This window comes from Scylla paramamosain, unplaced genomic scaffold (assembly GCF_035594125.1).
Source record: "Scylla paramamosain isolate STU-SP2022 unplaced genomic scaffold, ASM3559412v1 Contig20, whole genome shotgun sequence".
NCBI classification, from domain to species: Eukaryota; Metazoa; Arthropoda; class Malacostraca; order Decapoda; family Portunidae; genus Scylla; species Scylla paramamosain.
Window position 1 is genome coordinate 337,501 of NW_026973685.1, and position 24,330 is coordinate 361,830.

A 24,330-nucleotide genomic window follows, 5' to 3' on the forward strand; every position below is an offset into this window, starting at 1 on the left:
TTGATAAGGAGGAAGTGTGATAAATAAGAAGAAAAGAGGAGGAGGAGGAGGAGGAGGAGGAGGAGGAGGAGGAGGAGGAGGAGGAGGAGGAGGTGATATTGTAAACCCTGTACTCCTTATTTGGAGGTTACTTAAAGTTTGCTAAGGAAGATGAGGAGGAGGAGGAGGAGGAGGAAGAAGAAGAGGAGAAAATAATAAATGAAATATTTTGTCTTTTTTATATTTCTTCATATTATTATTATTATTATTATTCGTAGTAGTAGTAGTAGTAGTAGTAGTAGTAATTTTGCAGTTAATTCCACCACCACCAGCAAATGAGATCCCCAGGTAACGAACACACACACTCACCTGTCTAATTAGAGAGTAATCACCTCTTATTACCTGGCGAGGAGGAGGAGGAGGAGGAGGAGGAGGAGGAGGAGGAGGAGGGTAATGAGCCGAGATATGTATACTTCTTGTTATAAAGGGAGGAGGAGGAGGAAGAGGAGATAAATCTGTATTGAATTTCGTCAGTTTAACCTCTCTCTCTCTCTCTCTCTCTCTCTCTCTCTCTCTCTCTCTCTCTCTCTCTCTCTCTCTCTCTCTCTCTCTCTCTCTCTCTCTCTCTCTCTCTCTCTCTCTCTCTCGTATTTTTGACTGGATAAGTTGAATCAGTACACACACACACACACACACACACACACACACACACACAAAGAGAGAGAGAGAGAGAGAGAGAGAGAGAGAGAGAGAGAGAGAGAGAGAGAGAGAGAGAGAGAGAGAGAGAGAGGCTGCCCATTAACGTACGATACGTGTGTGTGTGTGATTATATGAAATGGAAGAAAAAGAAAACGGTACTTTTTTATATCAAAATTTTGTTTCACTACTACTACTACTACTACTACTACTACTACTACTACTACTACTACTACTACTACTACTACTACTACTATTACTACTACTACTACTCCTACTTTTACTGCTACTATTATCACACCTGGCCTAATTAGCAGGAAATTTATGTAAATTAGCAATGCGGTATTCAAGTGTTGGAAGGAGGAGGAGGAGGAGAGAGGAGAGAACAATATGTACCATTCTCTCTCTCTCTCTCTCTCTCTCTCTCTCTCTCTCTCTCTCTCTCTCTCTCTCTCTCTCTCTCTCTCTCTCGTACATAGAAACACACACACACACACACACACACACACACACACACATGTGAAAAAGGAAGAGGAAAGAATAATCAATAAGAAGAAGGAAGGGAAGAAAGAGGAGGAGGTCTAACAAGAGGAAGAGAAGGGAAGGAAGGAAGGAAGAAGAGGACATGAGTTGTACCGAGGCGCCCTTTGTGTGGCTGCCTCGGTTGAGGGTGCGGGCTGGGACTGGTGAAGGGGCGGGTCTCGTGGTGTGTTAGGGGGTAATGGGGGGCCATATAGTTGTGTTGTGGTGTGGTGGTGTGACGGCAGGCACCGTGGTGGCGGTGTTGTGTTATGAGTGTGGTGCAGGCAGAGTGAGGGTGCGGGGTCGGCGTGGAGCGCGGCGCCCTTCCTGGAATGGTGACGTCCCGCGTCTGGCGGGCGGCGGACACAGTGACGGTGCGCGGCATGTTCCAGGGGCGGCGGCGGCCCCTAGGAGCTCCAGGGCGGCAGGAAGAATGGCGGGGGGCCGTCCCGCACCAGGAGCGTCCTGCTGCCCAGCCCCGTGATGTGGGGCAGTGACGCGCCGCAGGCCTTCTTCCTGACGCTGCTGCACAACGGCGGCGGCAAAGTGCTGCTGGATGGCTACGACAGAGGCGGCGGCGGCGGCGGCAGGGGGCGCGGCGGTGGGGCGGCTGCTAGGGCCACCCTGGCCAATGGGGAGCGCTCCTCAGACTCCCAGGACTCCGGGGCCATTTCGGGCACCACGTCAGGCAAGGAGGCCAGCCCGGGCTGCGAGGAGAGCTCGGGCTCCGAGCAGAGCAGCGCGCCGCCCCACGAGGACCCCCGCCACGAGGAGGACCAGTCCAGCCCCGCCCCAGCCCGCTCCTGCGCGGCCCTGCCCCACTCCCGCACCACGCCCTGCTCAACGGGGGGCGCCATGCCGCGCTGGACGACGCGCTGCGCCCCCTCACTCTCTACGGGCAGGAGACGGGCGGCGGCGACTTGGGCAGGGTGCAGGCGGCACACGAGGCCAACATGAGCATGCTGGCGTACCTGGAGGCGCAGTTCACGGGCGCCAAGCTGGAGGAGGCGCGCCTGGAGGGCAGCAGGGAGGAGCCGCGGAGCCGTCAGTCCCGCTCCCCGGCGCCCCGCAACCTGCACAGCCCCGAGACAGGATACAAGACCCTGCCCGCATCTTGCTCAGAGCACGCCCTGCGCGGCCTGGCGGGCGGCCTCAGCACGCCCGCACGGCCACACGCTGCTGCGCACCATCGAGACGCGCCTGCAGCTGGCGCGGCCCCGCGAGGGCGGCGGGGCGGAGCGGGGCAAGCTGTACCAATGTAACAGCAGCAGCAGCGCCGGCAGCCTCACCCACCTGGCGGGAGGCGGCAGCCCCGCCACCAACGGCGCCTCCACGAGCTCCACGACCTGTAGGTTCCTGTCGCCCTCCCGCAAGGAGGCACCCGTCACGCTGGCGACCGTCACTAGCGCGGGGGTGGCGCCCCGGAGAGGCCAGACGGGCTGCCGGCGCACTCCGCGGGGCACAACAGCAGCCAGCACTCGCTGCCCCACAACTACCGCAGCCGCTCCGCCTTCAGCTCCCCTGCGGTGTCCCGGCAGCGCGGCCCAGACCCCGGCGGCTCACTCACCTCGCCCTCGGGCACCGCCCAGCGCCGCTTCTCCAGCCTGGAGCTGCGGCATACAGCGCACGGGTTCCCCAGCGCGGGCGTAGCGCTGAGCCCTCCGTCGCCTGCACAGGGCGCCCAGGCCTTCCACCATAAGATGCAGCTCTTTGACATCATGGAGACCCAGGCCCGCTTCTCCCAGGTAGCGCTTGCTGTGTGTGTGTGTGTGTGTGTGTGTGTGTGTGTGTGTGTGGCGGAGGGGGGACTGGCCGGGGGCGGCGACCCCTCTGTACAGTGCAGCACGCATTATTGTGTTACCCTCACCACTCTCTTCACCCAGCCCCCCACCACGCCCCCCACCACACTCCCTCACCCTCCCCACTCCTTCACTCTCCTTTGTGTAGCACGAGCATGGTCACACACACACACACACACACACACACACACACACACACACACACACACACAAAACTTTCTCTTTTTATTAAGACTTGCAATACACCGCCTCGCCCACTCCCTCTCTCCCTCTCTCTCTCTCCCTCTCACTTTGTGTTGAGCTGCCTCTGGAACGTGTCGCTTGAGCGGAAAAAGAAAAGAGAAAATGGAAGAGAAAAAAAAAAAGTGATTTTCGTACATTTTCAATATAATTTTTTTCGTGTTTTTAGGGCAAAACAATTAAGCCAAAACTCAGAAATGAAGAATTGTCTCTCCGCTAAAAAACGCGCATACCAAAAACCAGAAATAGCTCCAAACGAAAGAGACAAGACCGATCACGAGCAGTTGCGACGCCGTACTGAAAAACATTGAAGTCTCCAATGCTGAAATATTGTTAATCTGTCACAACAATCTTAAAAACACCCTTAAAAAAACCTTTGGAATATCATCTAGGGTGTTTGGAATGTAGAAATGTTGTTTGGGTGTGTTTGGGAGTGTTTTTATGATTATTTTTATTATATATTTATTTTTTTGTGCTTTAAATTCCAATAACTTCAAATAGAGCCTTTTAAAGAGTGCTTCTCCCTTTAGGAATGTTGAAATGTTGTTAATCTGTCACTACAACCTTAAAAACACCCTTGAAAACCACAGTAACTTCAACTACAACCTTTTAAATACAGGTAGCAGGGTTCTCAAGGATGTTCCTCATGTCAGTAATGCAGAAATGTTGTTAATCTGTCACTAGAACCTTAAAAACACCCTTGAAAACCACAGAAATACAGCCTTTTAAATACAGTTAGCAGGGTTCTCAAGAGTGTTTCTCCTGTTAGTAATGCAGAAATATTGTTAATCTGTCTCTAGAATCTTAAAAACACCCATAAAAAGCCCTTGTAACTTCAACTAGGGCCTTTGGAAAATAGAAATGTTGTTAATCTAACACTAGAACCTTAAAAACACCCTTGAAATCCCACGTCACTTCAACCACAGTAAACAAACAAACAAAGAAAATTTATTATTATTCTTTTTATTTACTTGTTTGTTTGTTTATTTATTTTGTTTGAGAGAAAAAAATATTATATATATATATATATATATATATATATATATATATATATATATATATATATATATATATATATATATATATATATATATATATATATATATATATATATATATATATATATATATTATTTCATTATTTTGTAGTAATAGTAGTAGTAGTAGTAGTAGTAATAGTAGTAGCATATTTTCATTGCATTTTATTGTTGTTGTTGTTGTTGTTGTTGTTATGTGTGTGTGTGTGTGTGTGTGTGTGTGTGTGTGTGTGTGTGTGTGTGTTTCCATTGTATACATACCATAATACATTAATATTTTTATAGCGAAAATACAAAAAAATATTATTATTATTATTATTATTATTATTATTATTATTATTATTATTATTATTATTATTATTATTATCATTATATTATTATTATTATTATTATTATAATTATTATCATTATTATCATTATTATTATTGTCATTAATATTATTATTTTTATTATTATTATTATTATTATTATTATTATTATTATTATTATTATTATTATTATTATTATTATCATCATTATTGTTACTATTGTTATTACTATTATTATTAGGTAGGTGAGAGGTGAATCAATAAGGTACTACTAGTTGGAAAAATTGATAACTAATTTTTCATACCATTGTCTGGTAAAGGTCACTCACAAAAATGATAGACCCGGGGCATGTTTTCTTCTTATTTTCCTCCTCCTCCTCCTCCTCTTCCTACCCTCCCCCCTTTCTCTCTCTCTCTCTCTCTCTCTCTCTCTCTCTCTCTCTCTCTCTCTCTCTCTCTCTGACTGTCTTCAGCCTCTCTCTCGCTATCACAAGCACATGCACAAGACTTTCTTCTTTCTCTCACCCCTATTCTGTCCACCTTTCTAATGCAAGAGTTAACCAGTATTCTCAATCAATCACCACTATTCTGTCCTCCTCTCAATTGCAAGAGTTAACTCTCTGCCTCTCGTTGCCATTGATCAATGACTCTCTTACATAAAATAAATAAATAAAATAATGATATATACTCGTATAAAATGAATGACCAATTAAATTAAAGAACGAAATTTTTGTAAGCCTAATCTAGCCTAATCTAGCCTAGCCCAACTTAACTGAACCCAGTGTATCTGTCAGATGAAAACAGAATTGAGACACATGTCTCAATCTCTTTTTTTCGGTATTGTTACAGCAGGGGTATGGGTGCGGGTGGCAGCACTGTGGAGGTGGCAGCACTGGGAGAAGCGGGAACAGGCAGAGAGGGGAGACGCGTGGCCAGAGAGGAGGCCAGCGTGTGCCTGCCTGCTTTGTAAGTGTTTCCCTGCCTGTTGAGTGCCTGTCGTGCCCTGGGAGACTTGTGGTGCCCCCTGTAAACTTGTAAAGCAGTGTACTTGCGGAGGATTTGTCGATAAACCTAGGAAATAGTGCCCGTGTTTTCCCTTGTGCCCCGGCCTCGTGTGTGTGTGTGTGTGTGTGTTTTGTCCCGGCGTTCAGAGTGCTACTTATTTGAGGCCCCGCTGCTCAAGTTTCTTGATCTGTGCCCGTGTGGATAACACGCCCGCCCGGAGTGAGGGGTAGGCACAACAGTATTATTAGAAACATGAATCGTCTAACAGCCACGAAAAAGAAATGTAAATTTTCGTATGGAGAAGCAAAAATCACTGGAATTTGGCTTTCTAAACTAACCTAATTCTCTCTCTCTCTCTCTCTCTCTCTCTCTCTCTCTCTCTCTCTCTCTCTCTCTCTCTCTCTCTCTCTCTCTCTCTCTCTCTCTGTCAAATGTGCAGGTATGGCAGTCCATGGAAGTAATGTTTGGCAGAGCAAAGGACTGACTTGTGTTCCTTGTTGATAACAAACAAACATGAGCAGGCAGGGTGTAGTAATGTTTTGATGCTACACTGATGCATTAGCAAATAATAATCATAAATGGTTTATTAATAATCCAGTAAGGACAAAATTTATATTGTACTGGATACAAAAAATAATATGTAATAAATATAAGCTTAAAATTAGGAACTTATTAACTAAGGTGGTATTACAGGAGGAGGAGGAGGAGGAGGAGGAGGAGGTTTTGTATTGCTGTACAGGAGGAGGAAGAGATTTTGTGTTGCTGGCAAGAGGAAGAGATTTTGTGTTGCTTGGAAGGGGAAGAAGAGATCTTGTGTTGCTGGGAAGGGGAAGATGAAATTTTGTGTTGCTGGGAAGGGGAAGAAGAGATCTTGTGTTGCTGGGAAGGGGAAGATGAAATTTTGTGTTGCTGGGAAGGGGAAGAAGAAATTTTTGGCAGTCATGGAGAATGTGTGTCCCTCCTGGCTGGGTCCTGCATCATGGTGGTATGAGTTGCCAGTGATGTGTCTCTGCTACAGTGCTGCCATGCCAGGTGAGTGAGGCAGCCTGGCAGCACAGTGGAATGTTATGATGGGCAGCTAATGTATGTGCACAGGAAAAATAAATGCTGGATTCTTTAAAAAATCAGTTTATCTGTATTTTACTGGAGAAAGGCTAAGCATAAGTTAAAAGTAATGTGTGGGATAAAAAGGAATTAGTAATGTTTTCTTTGAAAGCTATTGGGATGAATTTCAATGGAGAAAAAGGTTCTGATAAACTGGAATGGCTGCTGTCACCATTCTTTTACTTGTCAGTCAATGGTAGGTGTCTGACTCCTTAAATATCACAGCCACACATGATGCCTGTCTCATGACACAAAAGTAGTACAGTTGAACACCACACTATAACCACTTGGGTTAACTTGGAAGGTTCACCCATGTGGACGCTCCGTAACAAGTCACTCTAACTGCCATGCATCAATGGCCTGCCTTACCTTACCTTACCTTACTGCAGTGTCTTATCCTCCAGTACATTAGCAACTATGGACCTCTACTCTTGTCTGCATTGTGTAGCTTGTATCATCTGCACTGCTGTCATCCTTGCACTTGTCAGCTTCACCAAACTTTCCATGTATATCTCCCCTGGTCTTTTTCTTCTACTCCCCTCTATCATTCCCCTCGGAACAGCATGACTGTGTATGAAGTGTTATTGACTGGTGACAGCAAGGTAAGTGGCATCAATCCTTGCTCTTGTAAAACTGAGCCTGGCCAGTTGCAGAACACAGTATGATAGTTTGATGCCATTTTCATGAGTAAATTTTAATTTTAAATGAAGTCTGACGGTATATTTCAACTTCCAAACCTAACCATGAAGTTTTGTCTCCCTGCACCCCTGAACAGTCTCACCAGCTGCCTTGCTTCACTCCCCTGGCCATGTGAAACAGGCAGGCCAGCAGCTGTCATGAGCCAGTCACAGTGTACACTATCACAGTGCATAGTATCTGCCCAGTCCAGTATTTCCATTCCTTGCATTAATGTATTTTATTTTATTTATTTATTTATTTTATGTAAGAGAGACACAGGCCAAGGGGAATAAATAGTGAAAAAAAGACCACTGAGGTGCCAGTCTCAAAAGAAAGGTCAGAATGAGAGGATAAATGTTTTAAAACCTTTGTCTTGAAAGAGTTCAATTCATAGGAAGGAGGAAATACAGAAGCAGACAGGGAGTTCCAGTGTATCCCATGAATAGATTCCCTTTTGTGTGTGTGTGTGTGTGTGTGTGTGTGTGTGTGTGTGTGTGTGTGTTTTATGTAGGAGGGACACTGGCCAAGGGCAACAAAAATCCAATAAAAGAAAAATGGCCACTGAAATGCCAGTCCCATAAAAGGGTCCAAAGCGGTAGTCAAAAATTGAAGGACAAGTGTTTTGAAACCTTGTGTGTGTGTGTGTGTGTGTGTGTGTGTGTGTGTGTGTGTGTGTGTGTGTGTGTGTGTGTGTGTGTTTATGTAGTTGTATTTATCTAGTTGTAATGTATGGGAGGGAACCTATACTTGTGGTGTCCTGTCTTTGCATCTCATGGTGTTTAACCCTTAAAAAGATTGATGTATTCTCTGTACTTTCCCATCCCATTCTATGGACTGGATGGGAAAGCTGTTCATTTTCATATTCCTTGTGTAACTATCTTTTTTTTTATCTTCCTTCCATGTCCTCTTGTATCTCTCATGTCCCACTGTATTAGGTCTTCTCAGGGAAGTGGGTGGCGCAGGGGGTGAAGTGTATGTGGAGGGGAAGGAAGGTGAGGCATGGAGACACTGTGTGTGTTGTGATGGGAAGTGACATAGAGAGACTACGTTTGTTATGACAGGAAGTGAGGCATGACATTTAAACACTGTTTGTTATGACAGGGAATGAGGCTTGGAAACTTCCTTCTCACCCTGCTCTCTCTCTCACAGACCACTTCTCACCCTGCTCTCCCTCTCACAGACCACTTCTCACCCTGCTCTCCCTCTCACAGACCACTTCTCACCCTGCTCTCTCTCTCACAGACCACTTCTCACCCTGCTCTCCCTCTCACAGACCACTTCTCACCCTGCTCTCCCTCTCACAGACCACTTCTCACCCTGCTCTCCCTCTCACAGACCACTTCTCACCCTGCTCTCTCTCTCACAGACCACTTCTCACCCTGCTCTCCCTCTCATAGACCACTTCTCATTCTACTCACCCTCTCATAGACCACTTCTCACCCTGCTCTCCCTCTCACAGACCACTTCTCACCCTGCTCTCCCTCTCACAGACCACTTCTCACCCTGCTCTCCCTCTCACAGACCACTTCTCACCCTGCTCTCCTTCTCACAGACCATATCCCTCTTACCCTGCTCTCTCTGTCTGTCTCTTTCCCTCACAGGCCACAGTCTGCTGAAGCTGTGCAAGGCTCGGCCAGACCAGCGGTGGGTTGGGGCAGCTGGCAGGGACAGTCGCAAGTATCGCATCTGTGGGGAGGCTGGCGCTGAGCTGACCATTCCTGTCCCTACCGGCACCACTGTCTGGCTCGAGCAGCACCAGAAATTGCTGGGTGAGGATGCCACTCTCACCTTTTTCCTGATGGCACTCTCACCCTTTTCCTTTTTCACCCTGTCTTTATTTTCTCTTTGATCTCTTGTTAGGAGAATTTTTTTTATTGACAGGAAAGAATTGGCTCTGAAATAGACTGGTGGATGAATGGAATGGACTCAGTAATCAGTTGTTAGTGTATATATATGTGTGTGTGTGTGTAGGATGGTTAAGCTGTAATCAGTAGAAATATTTCCCTAAGTTAAGATGTGATTTTTATCTTTTCTTCCTTTATTCATTTATTTATTTATTTTTATTTTTTTCAAGTGAGATAAACTGTGCAGGAGACAGGGTGTTGGTGGCTTGAGGTGGGCAGGGCAGCAACCCCAGCAACCAGTACAATGGGCAGAAGGGACAGGTGGGTACTGGTGGGGCATCAGGAACACTGGCACTTCCTTGGCTTATTCATTTATTGATTGATTTGTTTTTTATGTAAGTGGGTCACTGGCCAACAGCAAGAAAAGGTTAAAAAAGAAAAAAAGGCTCACTAGAATGCCAGTCCCTAAAGAGAGGTCAAAAAGGATCATCAATAATTGGAGGATAAGTGTCTTGAAATGGAAACCTCCTCTCATACTTGTGAAATGTACTCTGTGCATGGACATATAAGGCACCTGTGCAAAGTTAGCAGCTGTGGAGGTGAGAAAAAACTATGTACAAACCTGCTGGCTTCTTGCACTACCCCTTTTGATGATGTGTTCTCATGTTCCTATGTTCCCGCATCCACAGGGACACATTGTGAAGCTGGAACTGAAGCTGTTGGCCGATGTGGGTCTGGTGGGCTTCCCTAATGCTGGCAAGTCCACACTGCTGTGGGCCATCTCCAGGGCCAGACCCAAGGTGGCCAGCTACCCCTGTGAGTGTTCTTCACCTCTCTCTCCTTGTTCACATCATCTCCACTTCACTCTGCCTCATGTTTGCTTGATTTTTTGACTGTACTGCTCATTGCCTTTACTTTATACTGTTTTATGTATTCTCACTATATGTACTCTCTCTCTCTCTCTCTCTCTCTCTCTCTCTCTCTCTCTCTCTCTCTCTCTCTCTCTCTCTCTCTCTCTCTCTCTCTCTCTCTCTCTCTCTCTCTCTCTCTCTCTCTCTCTCTCTCTCTCTCTCTCTCTCTCTCTCTCTGTCCATAAATATGTTTGTCTGTCTGTCACCACACTTCAGTCTAGAAGTATTCCCATAGTTCATACAATTCATCATTTTCATCTCCTGCCTCTGAGCCACAGCCTGCCCAAGGAAACAGAGAACCATTCCCAAGACTAGACAACTATGAATATTTTTCATGCCTCTACTTTGCTAATCTGTCTTGGGCTCATGAAAGTTATGTAGAAAGTACTTTTTTAGGTACAAGTGATTGCTTCATAAACATGACATGCATGTAATAAAACTGAATACAGGAATTAATTAGAGGAGAAGCATATAAAAAAATAATTCAATGAAATCTGTATTATTATTATTATTATTATTATTATTATTATTATTATTATTATCATTATTATTATTATTATTAGTAGTAGTAGTAGTAGTAGTAGTAGTACATTTTATTTTATTTTATGAATTTTATTTTATTTAGATAGATTATTATTGTTGTTATCATTATTATTATTATTATTATTATTATTATTACACATTATTTCTCCTTATCAGCATAGATAATATTATGAGATGGAGGCAGTTGGCCAAGTGAATAAGCAAGTTTGGATAACCTGACTCAAGGTTGTTATGTTCACTTTAAGACAAGAACATCATCCATTGCATAACTCAGGTCAGGGGTAAAAGGAAATCAAGTGCTTGTAAACTTTACCTTAATATATTGAACAATTTATAGCAAACAAAGCTGCCTATTGAAAAATGAAAGGATAGACAGGCCAGCAGATGTTACATCACTGCAGTTTGACAAACAGATTAAGTACTCTCATGATTCACTACTAGACTAGCAACAGGAAATAATAACATACACCATAAACTCACCATGGTTGATAATCACTGACAAACCACAAAGCACTTCACCAAAACCACCACCACAAAACAGCATTAAATAACCTAACTGCTCTCACTGAATAAACCAAGACAAGTATCATGAAAACTGAAGGTACATGTACTTATCCACTGCATAGAGTGTAGCAGCTACAAGCAAACCCACCACTCCCAAGCAGAGGCACAACACAGCTCACTACAGCCCACCAAGAATATCTGTCAGCTTTACCCCCGACCTGGGCTTAGGTTAAGTCCACCTGGGCCTGGCATGTACATTTCCATTGGCCAGCCACAATTCATCCCAAGCTCATGACCTGACTCCAACTTTGGTTAACTAGGAACTTGTAACAATAGATAGATAAATAGATTATTATTTTTGTTATTATTATTATTATTATTATTATTATTATTATTATTATTATTATTATTATTATTAAAATAGTACAGATACAACATATCAGACAAACACAAAATGCAAAATCAACTGAAGAGAAACAAAACAGCACATTATAAGCCTAATTTTATGCTGCTCTCCTGAAATAACTCATCATTTAAATTTCTAACGTTATACTTTGTTTCCTCCACCAGTCACGACGCTGCAGCCGACCCTGGATGTGGTGGAGTACAGTGACATGCGGCGGATGACCATCGCTGACCTGCCAGGACTCATTGAGGGTGCCTGGGCCAACGTGGGGATGGGGCACCGCTTCCTGCGCCACGTGGAGCGGACACACTTCCTCCTCTTTGTGGTGGACATCAACGGCTTCCGGCTGTCACCCAAACACCCATACCGCTCACCCACCGAGAATGTCATGCTGGTCAACAGGGTGAGTGTGTGTGTGCCCAGTGCCCTGCAGGGGTGTGTGGGGCTGAGGAACTTTGGGTGAATGTGATGTCTGTGTGTTTACAGTTTTGACTTGCTGTTGTGTTGTGTTGATTGGCAGCTTTACTCTCATTCTAACTAATAGGAGAGTTATTTGCTAGTGCTCTTAATACTGATTCTGTGCATTTATGGTTGTATGTGGACAAAATGTTTTAGTTTTGATTCTGTTTTTGTCAATTTATGACATGGTGTTGGAACAGAACTCTATCATGACTTGGGGAAACTCTGTACAGTGTTGACATCTAGCCTACAATGAGTGTCTGGCTTGTGGCTTCCTTGGGGATGTCAGACACACCCTGCTGGTAAACACATGGACATGAATTTGTGATTCCAAGTTTGAGTCATGTTGGAAGCTGAGTCTTTGTGGCAGTGACAGGGCAGTCGGTCGACCAAAATCCACTCAGGTCGTGATGACCACCTCGGCCTGAGTGGTAACATGTCAGACTCATGTTTCTGTGAGTCCTGACAAAGGCGTGATCTCCTGTAAACCTTCTCCTGGTTGATTCATCCTGCCTCATCCTGTCTCCAGACCAGTGTCTCAGAGTTTGCATGATGCCCCAAGGCATGACATCACAGGGACAGCCTGTCATGCACTTACCCTTCACTCTAACACACACACACACACACACACACACACACACACACACACACACAGTCTTCATCTTTACCTTAATTAGTGTAGTTTATGACAAATCCCCCCCACAAAAAAAAAAAAAGGCCAACAGATCTGCTACTCTTTATCCTCTTTTGAGTTCATTTGTACCTTATCACAAGCATTGTCATGAGGGCCAAGAAATCCACTGCTCTTTTTTTCCTGTTCCTTTGTACCTTACCACAAAGTCTCATAAGGGTCAAGAAATCTGCTGCTCTTTTACCTTCATTTATATTCCTTTGTAGTTACTCCTCCACACCTGTACACACAGGAGTTGGAGCTGTATTCACCTGACCTGCTGAGTAAGCCAGCACTCCTTATGGTGAATAAGATGGACTCCCCCAATGCTGAGTCTTGCTGCAGGAACTCCTTCACAACATTAAGAGGATGGAGGATGAGTATATGGGAACATAAGAATACAAGGGAAGCTGCAAGAATCTGTCAACCCACAATTGGCATTTCCTGTCAGAAATGCCTTCAGATTTCTATCTATCATCCTCATACCTAAATTTATTTGGTCTTCTTTTAAAAGCTCCATATTGACAGGACATTAACAGCCATAAGAAAATAGGGGAAGCTGCAGGCAGCCATCAGTCCTTAACATGACAATCCCTGTATGAAACATGCCTGCCTATTTCCACCCATCACCCCCATCCACAAGTTTATTTAGTTTTCTTTTAAAGCTTCCTAATGACTCAGCACTAACAACCAGATTACTGAGTCTATTCTATTCATCAACCACTATATTTGAAAACTTATTCCTTTGTGTCTCATTTAAAGCTAGCTTTATCAAGCTTGAACCCACTATTTCTTGTCCTATCCTGATCACTGAACCTAAGGATTTTGCTCATGTCATCCTTGTTATATCCCCTAAGTAAAGACCTGAGGGAGGAAGAGAGTAGAGACATCTTTTATCATTATCTTTTCATCTCATTTACTCCTTCATTCCTGTTGGTTTGATATTCTGTGTTTGAAGCACCAAGCCAACTGATTATGTGGCACTGAGATTGTTATAGTTATTTTATACTATATTAGGTGAATACCCTCTCCATTAGGGGCTGATAGGACTAAGAGTGTGAATGATGTGTGTATGAGCGGATGGTGCTTTGTCTGGGCCATCCTGTGTGGGATTGCCAACCTGGTATATGGACAGATGGACAGATAGATACATGGGTCAATAATTTGGAGCTTGGATATGAAGAAAATGTAAAACTAGTGGAGATGTTTCAAAGGACACAGGAAAAAAGGCTGCAGTGTTTTAGCCATGTGAAGAGAAGGAAAGAGTCATATGTCAGGAGAAGTGTGATGGAGATAGAGGTGCAAGGCAGGAGAGCAAGAGGAAAACTAAACCTTATATGGATAGACTGTGTAAGGAAGGACTTGAGACAGAAACAATTGTCAAAGGAAAATATATATGACTATGCTTGGAGGAGAGCTGGCAAGAACAATGACTCTATAGAGACTAGGGAAAAGATATCAAGAAGAAGAAATTATGGAGGTGTAAGAATTAATAAGGGAATTATTGAGGTGTTTGGGCTGTGGGAGGCTGTGGAAGACAGTGCCTGGAAGTCACCAAATTCAGGGTAAACCTTCCACCATGGTCCAGGAAGTCATCAGCCAGTAGAGATGAGTCCAGAGCCTGACATGCCACCACCTAGTAGGAGGGAATGTATTTATAAATTTCTTGAATAGAGTATAGTTGTCTTACAGGGTTAAGTGTCTTGTAAGGATATAAATCCTGCTATATTTACAGTCAGTGCAGGCCGAGGTGATCTGGAAGTCACACCCTGAGCCTCTTTCCCTTCTAATGTGGCTGCTGAGTGGTGCTCTCATAATGTTCTTGACACTTCCTCAAATATATTTAAGATATTTTCTATCACCATATTAATTAAACTTTCCCCAAACAGTTTTTTTTTTTTTTCATATCAACAGGAAAACGGAGTATTAAACCTTCTGGAAACAAAAATGTGTCAGCAATAATTCAAATCAAGGATAACATTGAAAATGAAACATAATATTGAAAATGAAAACTGGAATCATGACGCCTCTTGTGGTTGAGTCGTCCCAGTAGTAGTGCAGTGACTCTCCTTCACTAGGAATTACTAAAGACTAGTGTTTCTTATTGTTACTGAAAAAGGACAGAATATATTTTCTATCTTAGTTTAAGTAAATTAAATAGATGAAAGAATTTTTGCCTTTGTCTTTTCACGAAATAAGCCTCACTGGCTTTTGAAGTGAGAGTAATGAGCTCATTATATTTAGTGAAGCATTCTCCAAAGTAAAGTCCTCTCTTTTGTAAAGAATTTCCTGTACATATGGAGTGACATCACAGCCTGTGTAACACATTCATTACCTGGTCAACCTACTGTGGGAGGGAACATTGCTACCATTCCAGTATTTTGTAAAGCGTGTTCATGTTCATCTTTGATTCCTGCACTTACATGTGCATCTTTCCTGTAAATTGAAAATGTTTTTAATGCCTTTCTGCACTAAGTGACGTTTCACATGAAGACATTTTGATGCATGCATTCTATTCATAAGAGGGTCTCAAGTGACAGTCGTAGTAATAATCACTGGACTGATGACTGACGTCTGGGAATGTCAAAATGGTGACTAAGGATGTCAGACTATTAACTATTGACTGGAGACTGGTGACTAAGAATTTCAGAGTAGACTGGTGACTTAGGATGTCATTTAGGATAGTGAGTAATGATGAGGATCTTGATTGATGAGTGGTGCCTGAGGAGTGTGACTGGTGACTAGTGATTGAAGGTGTGTCATGGGTGACTTTATGTATTTGACTGGTAAAATAGAATGTCTCTTAGGATAATGAGTACTGACCATGATTTTTGACTGGTGAGTGGTGGTGTTCCTGGGTGGTGTTAACAACTGGTGTTCCTCACAGACTATGTGTTGTGTTGCTCCTGTGGTGCCAAACTCACAGAGAACTCATGGGATAACTTTGTAAACATCTCCATTCCACTGTCTGAGGCATCCCAGCTGGTGACCATCCTGGGACACCCCCACCTCATGGTCCAGACCCTCAGGAACCCTGCTGACCTTGCTTTTGACTTGGTGACTGTCAGGAGGTCAGGCTGCTCAGGAGTGGGAGAGGTGAGCTGCACTCAAACATGTGTTTTGTTAGTTATGTGTTTGTTCCTGACCTCTAATCCTTCTGCTTATGTTGTCATCCTCTCTTCTCCATTGGGCTCCTCCAATCACAGTCTCATATCTGCATCTTGTCCTATTGCTCCAATCCCTCCTCAGGATCCTCCTAAGCAGAGGTGCCTCTGGCATTTTGTCTCTGCTAGTGTGGGGATCTGATGAGGTATTTTGCTGATTTTCCTTGGAATGGCCACAGCTTCCATGTCAGAGACCAGGGGTGCGTTAAGTTAAGTGACTTGGGTTACCCAGGTCACCCAGTTCTCAACTGAACGCTCTCTTTGCATGACTCGGGTGATTTGGGTTACCCAAACCGAGGAGGTGGTGTGCTCTGTGCTTTGATATTACAGCAAAAATGGCCACCCAACCATACTTATATTGGTGTTATACATGCTCAGTTATTGTGCATAGTGCAGGGAGGCTCCCTTACTTTGAAGAACCTTGCTCCAGTTGTCATTGTGGGTGTAAAGTTTTCTGAACACTTCTTCTATCAGTCAGTGTTTCTCAGTGGTGCAAGACTGATACTTTTTTCCTTTACGTGATATTTGAGTCAGATACCAAAGTTAGCTGATAGCTTATTTTCCATTAGATGATATTTGAACCAGAAACCAAAGTTAGTTGATATGAACTGATTTTCCTTGAACCAGAGACCAGATCCACCTGACTGCTTTTTTTTTTCTTTTCCAGGATATTTGAACCAGAAAGCAAAGCCAGCACAACCCACTTCAAAGCTTCCTTGGAGGGTTTCTATGGACTCATTCTAGAGAAACTGGTCACTAAGAAATGTAAGTATGCAAAAGTTGGAACAGAATTTATTAGCTAATATTTACCTTTGAAGTATGATGTTGTAGTGGTCAGAATGTTTGCTTCTATCTTGTTGGAGTTGTGTTCAGTTTGCATTCAGTTTGCAGTGTGTCCAAGTAACTGCTGTTGGTGTATGCATGGCTGATGTAGAAGCTGTGCCTGCTGCCTCCTTCCTTCTTTTAATGGTGCACCCTTAAATCTTGCCATCACATAAAATTTTGCACTAAAAATATTTGTAATCACCTTTTCAGTCAGCTTTGCCCTAAGCTGATTTAAAAAATATATATATGAATAAAGACACAGTAATAATATCTAGCAATTATTCTTTAGATAAATCATGAAAACAAATAAACAAGAAATAAATAAAAAAAGGAGGGGCATGTTGGGCCATGGAAGAAGCACATGAGTGAGTTTACATGAGTGATATGTTTGTTTCTGCAATTTTCTTAAGGGGTAATACTAAATTATTATTGTTTTCCTTGTGATCATTTTTTAATCACTTGAGAGCAAGGCTAAGTGATACAGTGATTGGATGGCATGCAGATGTTGATTGACACTTGAACATTTTGTCATTGTTTTTGCTGCTGACTTTATAACTCCAAGATTCTCTCTCTCTCTCTCTCTCTCTCTCTCTCTCTCTCTCTCTCTCTCTCTCTCTCTCTCTCTCTCTCTCTCTCTCTCTCTCTCTCTCTCTCTCTCTCTCTCTCTCTCTCTCTCTCTCAATGGATTTGGACACCATATTTAGGGCTTGAAGAGATATTGGTAGGAAGCTTGTAGGGGTGTCTGTCCTTAGCTGGTCTTACAAAATTTAATGAATTAAGCAAGGTAATAGACTGGAAATATTAAAATGTATATATCTTTTATTTACATTAATAAATCATTAACAAATAACAGTTTTGTGCTTATGTCTTTTTGAACAGTGGCAGTCTCCTAAACACAGAGGCAGGCAGTCTCCCTATTGAAGCAGGCTGAAGCTAAACACTAGAGGCAACACAAGATTCAATCTACTTTTACAGTGTGCAGCTTTACATATAATTTGTAGCATTGGTTGCCTCTTCCAGCTTTTCATTGCTTTTTTTCATTCCTCACTTGATCCAGGTCAGATGTATTATTTCCACATGTGTTTTGCAGACACCATCTCTATTACAGTTCATTTCCTTCTCTCACCTGCTCTCACATTACATGCTGCAGCCCCACACAGTGCTGTTGGTACCACTTCCTTGTATAACCAGCTCTGCATGCGTTAAAAGTATTCTATATTTCTCCCTTTTCTCTTCATACTTCTTTCATGCAGTTTCATTCTACTTCTGCTTATCTTCTGAAGCAGTATAATATTCAAAACACCTAACTCATAACAGCTGTATGTCTCACTTCTCTCAGTCAGCCACCAGTGCAGTATTCCTTTTTTTAATACCAGTTGGTTCACATTCCACTGTACTACCAGCTTTCACCAGACTTCCCTCTATCTGTATTAAATGAAAACACTCAGTTTCAGACTCTCTCCTCATTGGCCTTCCCAAGCACCAGCAGTATTAGCACAATGGCACAAGACGGGGAGGACATGGTGCCTCTCGACCCCGAGCTTCTGGCTGAGCTGGAGGAGGAAGCAGCCTCTTGCTATACTGAGAAGGATAACCAGTTTACAGAGGTAGTGTGTATGTCTGTTGTTACACATGTGTGGTGCTTTGTTTCAGCTTTCCTTTTTTTATTGAGACATCAGCTTAATGTGTGTGCATGCTCAAGTGTGGATGCTTTGTTTCATCTGCCTCTTTTTTTAAGATATCAGCCTAGAGTAATGAAAATTACTTCACATCACTGGGATGGATATTCAGTCACAAGGGAGTATAGTTGCTGAAGCCAAGCTGATCTGCAAATTGTGCTCTCTGCATGCTCTCTGCCTCCTTCCCCTATCTTTTGAAAATATTGGTGTGAAAACATAATGTATGATATCAAAGTATTAACTTTTAGAAAAAAAATAATGTGAAGAAAGACCAATTATTTACACAACTCATTCATACGACTGTTGATTCATGTCACGTCACTGACTTGCATCACGTCTCCACTGGTGAGTCAGCAGGCATGACTGCATAACCTAGACACAATCAGTGGCCAGTGGGAGCAGCAGCAAGTGAACTGTAAGAGTTTTTTAAAAAGAAAAATGCTTGTAATCCACCACCAGATCAATATGGGTGTTTGCTGCTATTGTATATTACCCATGCAAATCAGTTCACACTGTTTGATGTGTAGCTTATTTTATCTTTTCTCCAGGCAGAGAAAATTTGCACAGTTCACAGGCAGTCTCGACAAAGGAAAATAGCCAAGATAAAGCAAGCACACACACACACACACACACACACACACACACACACACACACACACACACACACACACACACACACACACACACACACACACACACTTTGTTGATTCATTCCATCTGTAAGCACCCCCACTCTCCCAGAGATCACATTAGAACAGAAGTTTGAGGGTTGTGGAAAGTGTGATATTTCCTGCCACAAACACTGTGTGGAGTATGTCGTCCTAAGGTTAAGTGGTGGGACTTTGGCTGACACATAGTGGCAGTTAGAGGAAAATCCCATCATTATTGGAGCAAGACAGCTGAAGGAACAGAACCCCATGATTCTTCTGGATGTCAGTGTGAGTGGCGGAGCATATCATGCTCTCCAGAAGCCTCAAACCTAGAAGCCAGGTGATGTACTGTAACTCAATTTACTCCAGTTTGGTGGCACATTTTCTTGTATGCAGTCCTGATTTGTACCATACAGTCACTCACTGTGTAAGTCTTTGACATCACGAGAAATTTGTGCACTTGTATATGCATGCATCACAAAATGCTGCAGATGGGATGAGGTAAGTGATACTTCATAAAAAGGCACATATTTCTCAAGAAAAGTAATTAAAACCGACCCATATTGTCAATCAAAGCAAGTGGGAAGAACTTGAGTATTGCCATTTAGTAGGTATTTTTGGCATGCAGCTTCTCTGTGGTGAATACAGTGGTAAAAATAACTAACATGCTAGTTGGTCACATGCAACTCACCAATCATGTCAAGATGTGCTGGCTGGACTTCTTTTACTCTATCCTTCCACCTCCCTGTGATTCTCTTCTCCTATTACTCTATCACCTTTCACCTTACTTGTTCAGCACTTCTGTCAGCTTTTCCTGCTCTCATTCATCTTAAATCTACTCGCAAAAATTCCCTCCCTCCATTAGGTGTTGGTCAGACATCACTCTACCTTTTCCTCTCATCATTCACAGGCAATATTTTTACTGCTTCCCTGACACTGGTGGTGACAATTCTTCATCTGCTTGCATCACTCAAGTATGCTCATCATTATCCTTCTTAAATATAAATATTTCCAGTCACTAACTGTCACTGAAAGCATAGCCCTAACATTCTTCCTCCAATTTAATTTCTTTGAAGTGCACCACACAACTACACCTTAAACTACACACAGTGGAACCTCGGTTCGTGAACATTCCTATTTATGAACAAATCACTTCATGAATATTTTTTAAGAATTTTTGCCATGGTTCTTGAACAGTGTTTCTGTGTGTGAATGCACAAACACCCTGCAGACCCCCTCAGCTGGCAAGCACACACACACTTGTGTTTTGGCATGCCTGCCGTGAACATTGTGATTATCACACACTGGCAAGTCACCCAAGTCAGGTGCCTTCCCAGCTGTTGGAGAGGAGCTAGACCTGGATCTCCTTTACCCCATTCCACCTCTAGTAAATTGCATGCCTTCTTATTTAGCCTGCCTCTTTTTACTTTACTTTCAGGATGGTTATAAAGATGATAATGATTGGAGAGAAAAGACACCATCTCGCCTTGCACCAAACATGCACTGGCTGGAAGGAAATATCGGAGCAAGACTGTAAAGGAGGGATTTTTCTGCATAACAGTATGTGCTCTGTTGTCCAATTACATTTCACCTCATGTCCCATTGTCTGGATGCCCAAAGAAAGAGTGCATCTGTTAGACAGGTTTATAAGACGTGAGGTTGTCAAGAATTCCTGGATCACAGACACAAGGTGGAATTTGGAAAGCATGTGCTGTCATGAGTAGTGTAACAATCCCCATTTTACATAGACTTGTATGCTCAAATATTTCCTTCCAGCCAACCCATGCCTGGTGCAAGGCAAGATTTTGTCTTTTCCTCTCAAATAACTCTTTCCAACCATTCTGAAAGTTGAAATAGGAAGTGGCAGACTTAATTAATTTATGAAGGCATGTGATTTAGAGATGGAGTAAGGTAAGGGCTCCCAGGTCAAACAGCTGGGAAGGCACCTGACCTTCATATCAGTGACATGATATAGCCTGATGTCCAAGAAACTTACACCTTTCTGTGGTTACTGTAACTTCATTCTTGTCAAAGAAAAAAAAATAAATAAAAAATAAAAAAATAAAAAAATAATAATAATAATAATGCAGTTTCTGAGGTTGGAATAGATTAATTGTATTTTAATTAATTTAAATGGGAAAACTTGTTTTGGTTTGTGAACTGAGGTTTCTACTGTACATAGATCCCAACAAAGTTCAGAATCCCCTGAATCCCTCCTCTCTACTTTATAGCAGCTCCTTGTCTCCTTGTCTATGAAATGACCAGTATTTGATATGTTCCAGCACTGCAAGAAGAGCCTGCCTAAGCTGCCAATACTCCCTGCTGACAGATTTGACTGCAGCAGACAGTGCAGAGGCAACTTTAGGCATCCAGACTACAGGAAGGAAGGAGGCTGCAGGGATCAAGGGGAGTACAGAGGTCATGGGAATTATAGGGATCGTGGGAATTACAGGGATCACAGGAGGGAATATTCTCACCACAGGCAAGGGAGGTTTGTCAGTGACCACAGAGATCATGATGACAGCAGAAGGGATAGCGAGAAGAGGAAGTACAGGTCTGAGAAGGAGAGTGATGAGTATGGAAGAAGGAATTACCAGTCCAGCAAATACTACAATGGGTGAGGGGGGGGGGTGTCATCCTGTTGAGTTTTGTGAATCCAGTGGCTGGTATATTTATCTTTCATCAGGGATTTCACACAAGCTTCCACACCATTAATTCTTTGACCATTACCAAAGGTTACTGACATTTAATTTACATTTAAATGCCTGCCTGCCTGTCTGTTCATATCTTTCTCTCACAACGTACTCACCATTCACTTGTGAACATTTAGATTTTTAGGAAATATTTTTGAGCAAGTTCCTTCATCACAAGGCAACCATCTACTAAAAAGAAAGAAAAATGGAATATATGTTGGCATTTCCTTGATTGCTTTTGGTGTTAGTGTGTGACTTTCCAGAGTGACAATACAAGTGTTATCCCCACTACAAGTCATGCACTATATATAACATCACTGAGTATCTTTTCTCTCATTTTCATATAAATGTTTGTAACATTTTCATATAAATGTATGCTAACTTTTATGTGGACTTGCTGTAAGATTTTTTAAAAGTAAAGTATTTTTCCAATTTACGATTATATACTAAAAACCTCCAAGAAAAGTATTTTTCCAATTCACGATTATATACTAAACCTTCACCTCCAAGATAAGACGTGATGGTTCATAACGTGCACAGGAATGGCATCCAACAAAGTAATTGTTGCCAAAGCCTCCAGTAATCCAGAACCTTAAGAAAGTTGCAACCCCCACTTTAGTCTGAAATTTTTATACTGTATGTCTGCATAATTATCAAGTTCATCCCCATGCAGTCTCAGCACACCAAGGCAAGGAGATACCGTGAAGGATTAGACCAAACATTAACACCGGTAAATCTTTAAACTTGCACTAAATCATCTTAATTAAGATGGCAAGGCAACAACTACTTTGTTGGATACTGTTGTAATATGTAGTTTTTATTCTCACCCAAACTTTCTGGCATAAATTAAAGATGAATGATGTATAAGGCTGCCACAATTTGTAAAGAAAATACCGACTGATGTTAATAATATGGATTTAAGAAGTAAATGTAAAATAAACCTCTGCATGAATGACAAGACTTTTCTGTAGAATGTGTTGGTTAGTGTGGTGATGACTGCTGCTGCTGCTGCTGCTACTGCTGCAGGTCAAGTGGCTTCTTGGGACTGTGCGTCACAGTACTCCTTGATTTCTGAAATAAACATTGAATCATTACTACAGTGTTTAGTGCATCCACTGAAATTCCATCTACTTATGCATCAGTCTGACATTCTCCAAGAGAGGCAGCCAAGACATCTATGTAACCCTACAAGCTGGGAAAAGTAAGATGTAAAGGGAGCAGGTATCCATTTATTAATTCTTCAAATCTTTTGTTCATTTCTTGTTCCTAAATAAATATCAGCTTGGCAATGGAAAAGTAATGAAAGTGAAAAGTGTTAAAAGGAAAGGGTAACATACATATCTATTCTACATTCATAATCACAGATTTCAAACAAGAGTTCACTGCTTCACCTGCACAAAAAGTATATATAATACAGGTGAGTGGGAGGGAAGACCAGCGAGACTTAGTGATAAAACATGGCCTTGTGCTGATTATTCAGGAAGAGACCAGAGATTAGCACACAAGAAATTAACCAAAAGGACAAAGAATATATGATTACATGAGCAGGGAAAATGGAGGATGGTGATGTGCAACAATGAAGGGAAAAAAAAAACACATGTTTAGAAAGATGTATCATCTCTTCAACATTTCAAACCACTTCTATTTTACATTGCTCCTCTATTTACACTTTATCTCATTTTTCCTTGACATTGTTTATGGTTCTTGTGACTGCCTGCCTCATTCTGATGTGAAATCCTACCATCAGGGTCAAGTCTGCAGCCATTCTACTTCATTGAGTCTGGAGTCTGGACTCTTGTCTGGTATAAATACCACCTCAAAAGTGCCTGCTATCTCCTCTGTGAACAAGCCAGCAGTAGGGTGTTGGGAAGTCCCACTGTAGGCAGTGCCTGGCTGAGGACTTAAGGCAGCATCACACAAGGCAAATTTCTGCAAGCATGCTGCCTGTTTTACTGGTGAGACCAGCGACACAGCAAGTTTGGCATCGACAGGGACTGGGCTGTTATGTTGACATCTTGTAATAAATCTTTTGCTCTATTTGGCAGCTCATATAGGCTGTGCAGCACTGCCTCCACAAGCCGTGGCTGCACCCTGCTGGCCATGGTCAGTCACTCTGGGCCCCAGGGTTGAGGTGGCAACAGCGCAAGTAGGTCCTACAGCCAACATGGTGCCCAGATCCACTATAGCTCAATTAATGTGTCGAGCTTTCACACTCCAGCAAAACTTAGTGCGGGTCTCCATCACAACACATTGTTTATCTCCCCAGCTGCAGTTGTCAAATAAGCACTGTAAGTAATTTCACAAGCACACACTGGCACATATACTTCATTTTTATAAGTTTTATAGTTGACAGTTTTACTCAAAGTACCACAATATATTTTTATTTAACATGTACAGCTTGTAGTACAGTGGTCATTTAATTTCAAATACTCCCAGCAAGTCTGGTATCACAGCCATATGCCATTCTTCCTGACAGCTCAGTTTGCCCAGCTGGCAGCAAAAATGGGCAGCATACTGGGGGAAATTTGCCCTGTGTGACACTGCCTTTAGTGTGATTAGCTGCACATACTAATATGATGCCAACCCCTACATGCTTAATGTGGGATAAGCTGGCT

The 24,330-nt window shown here is 42.8% G+C and overlaps 1 protein-coding gene across 4 annotated transcripts; it reads left to right on the top strand.

Annotated features, from left to right (window-relative positions):
• The first annotated feature begins 5,319 nt into the window (after positions 1–5,319).
• Positions 5,320–22,147, top strand: LOC135097438 (uncharacterized). 4 transcript variants are annotated; one of them, XM_063999353.1, is made up of 5 exons: positions 5,381–5,546; positions 15,592–15,800; positions 16,536–16,633; positions 18,142–18,300; positions 21,305–22,147. In XM_063999353.1, exons 4-5 carry the CDS (start codon positions 18,193–18,195, stop codon positions 21,641–21,643), a joined length of 447 nt encoding a protein of 148 aa, XP_063855423.1. In that variant the 5' UTR covers positions 5,381–5,546; positions 15,592–15,800; positions 16,536–16,633; positions 18,142–18,192; the 3' UTR covers positions 21,644–22,147. The 4 variants fall into 3 exon arrangements, with proteins under 4 accessions (XP_063855425.1, XP_063855423.1, XP_063855426.1 ...); XM_063999355.1 differs by lacking the exons at positions 15,592–15,800; positions 16,536–16,633; positions 18,142–18,300; positions 21,305–22,147 and adding exons at positions 8,969–9,136; positions 9,901–10,027; positions 11,740–11,762 and having other exon boundaries at positions 5,320–5,546; XM_063999354.1 differs by lacking the exons at positions 5,381–5,546; positions 15,592–15,800 and adding an exon at positions 11,847–11,978.
• Positions 22,148–24,330: the final 2,183 nt, after the last annotated feature.

Excerpts from the sequence above, each read along its gene's own strand:
- LOC135097438 (XM_063999353.1), top strand. The coding sequence starts at position 18,193 with ATGGCACAAGACGGGGAGGACATGGTGCCTCTCGACCCCGAGCTTCTG. Across the intron at positions 18,301-21,304 it reads AGGATAACCAGTTTACAGAG|CACTGCAAGAAGAGCCTGCC; the intron begins GTAGTGTGTATG and ends GATATGTTCCAG.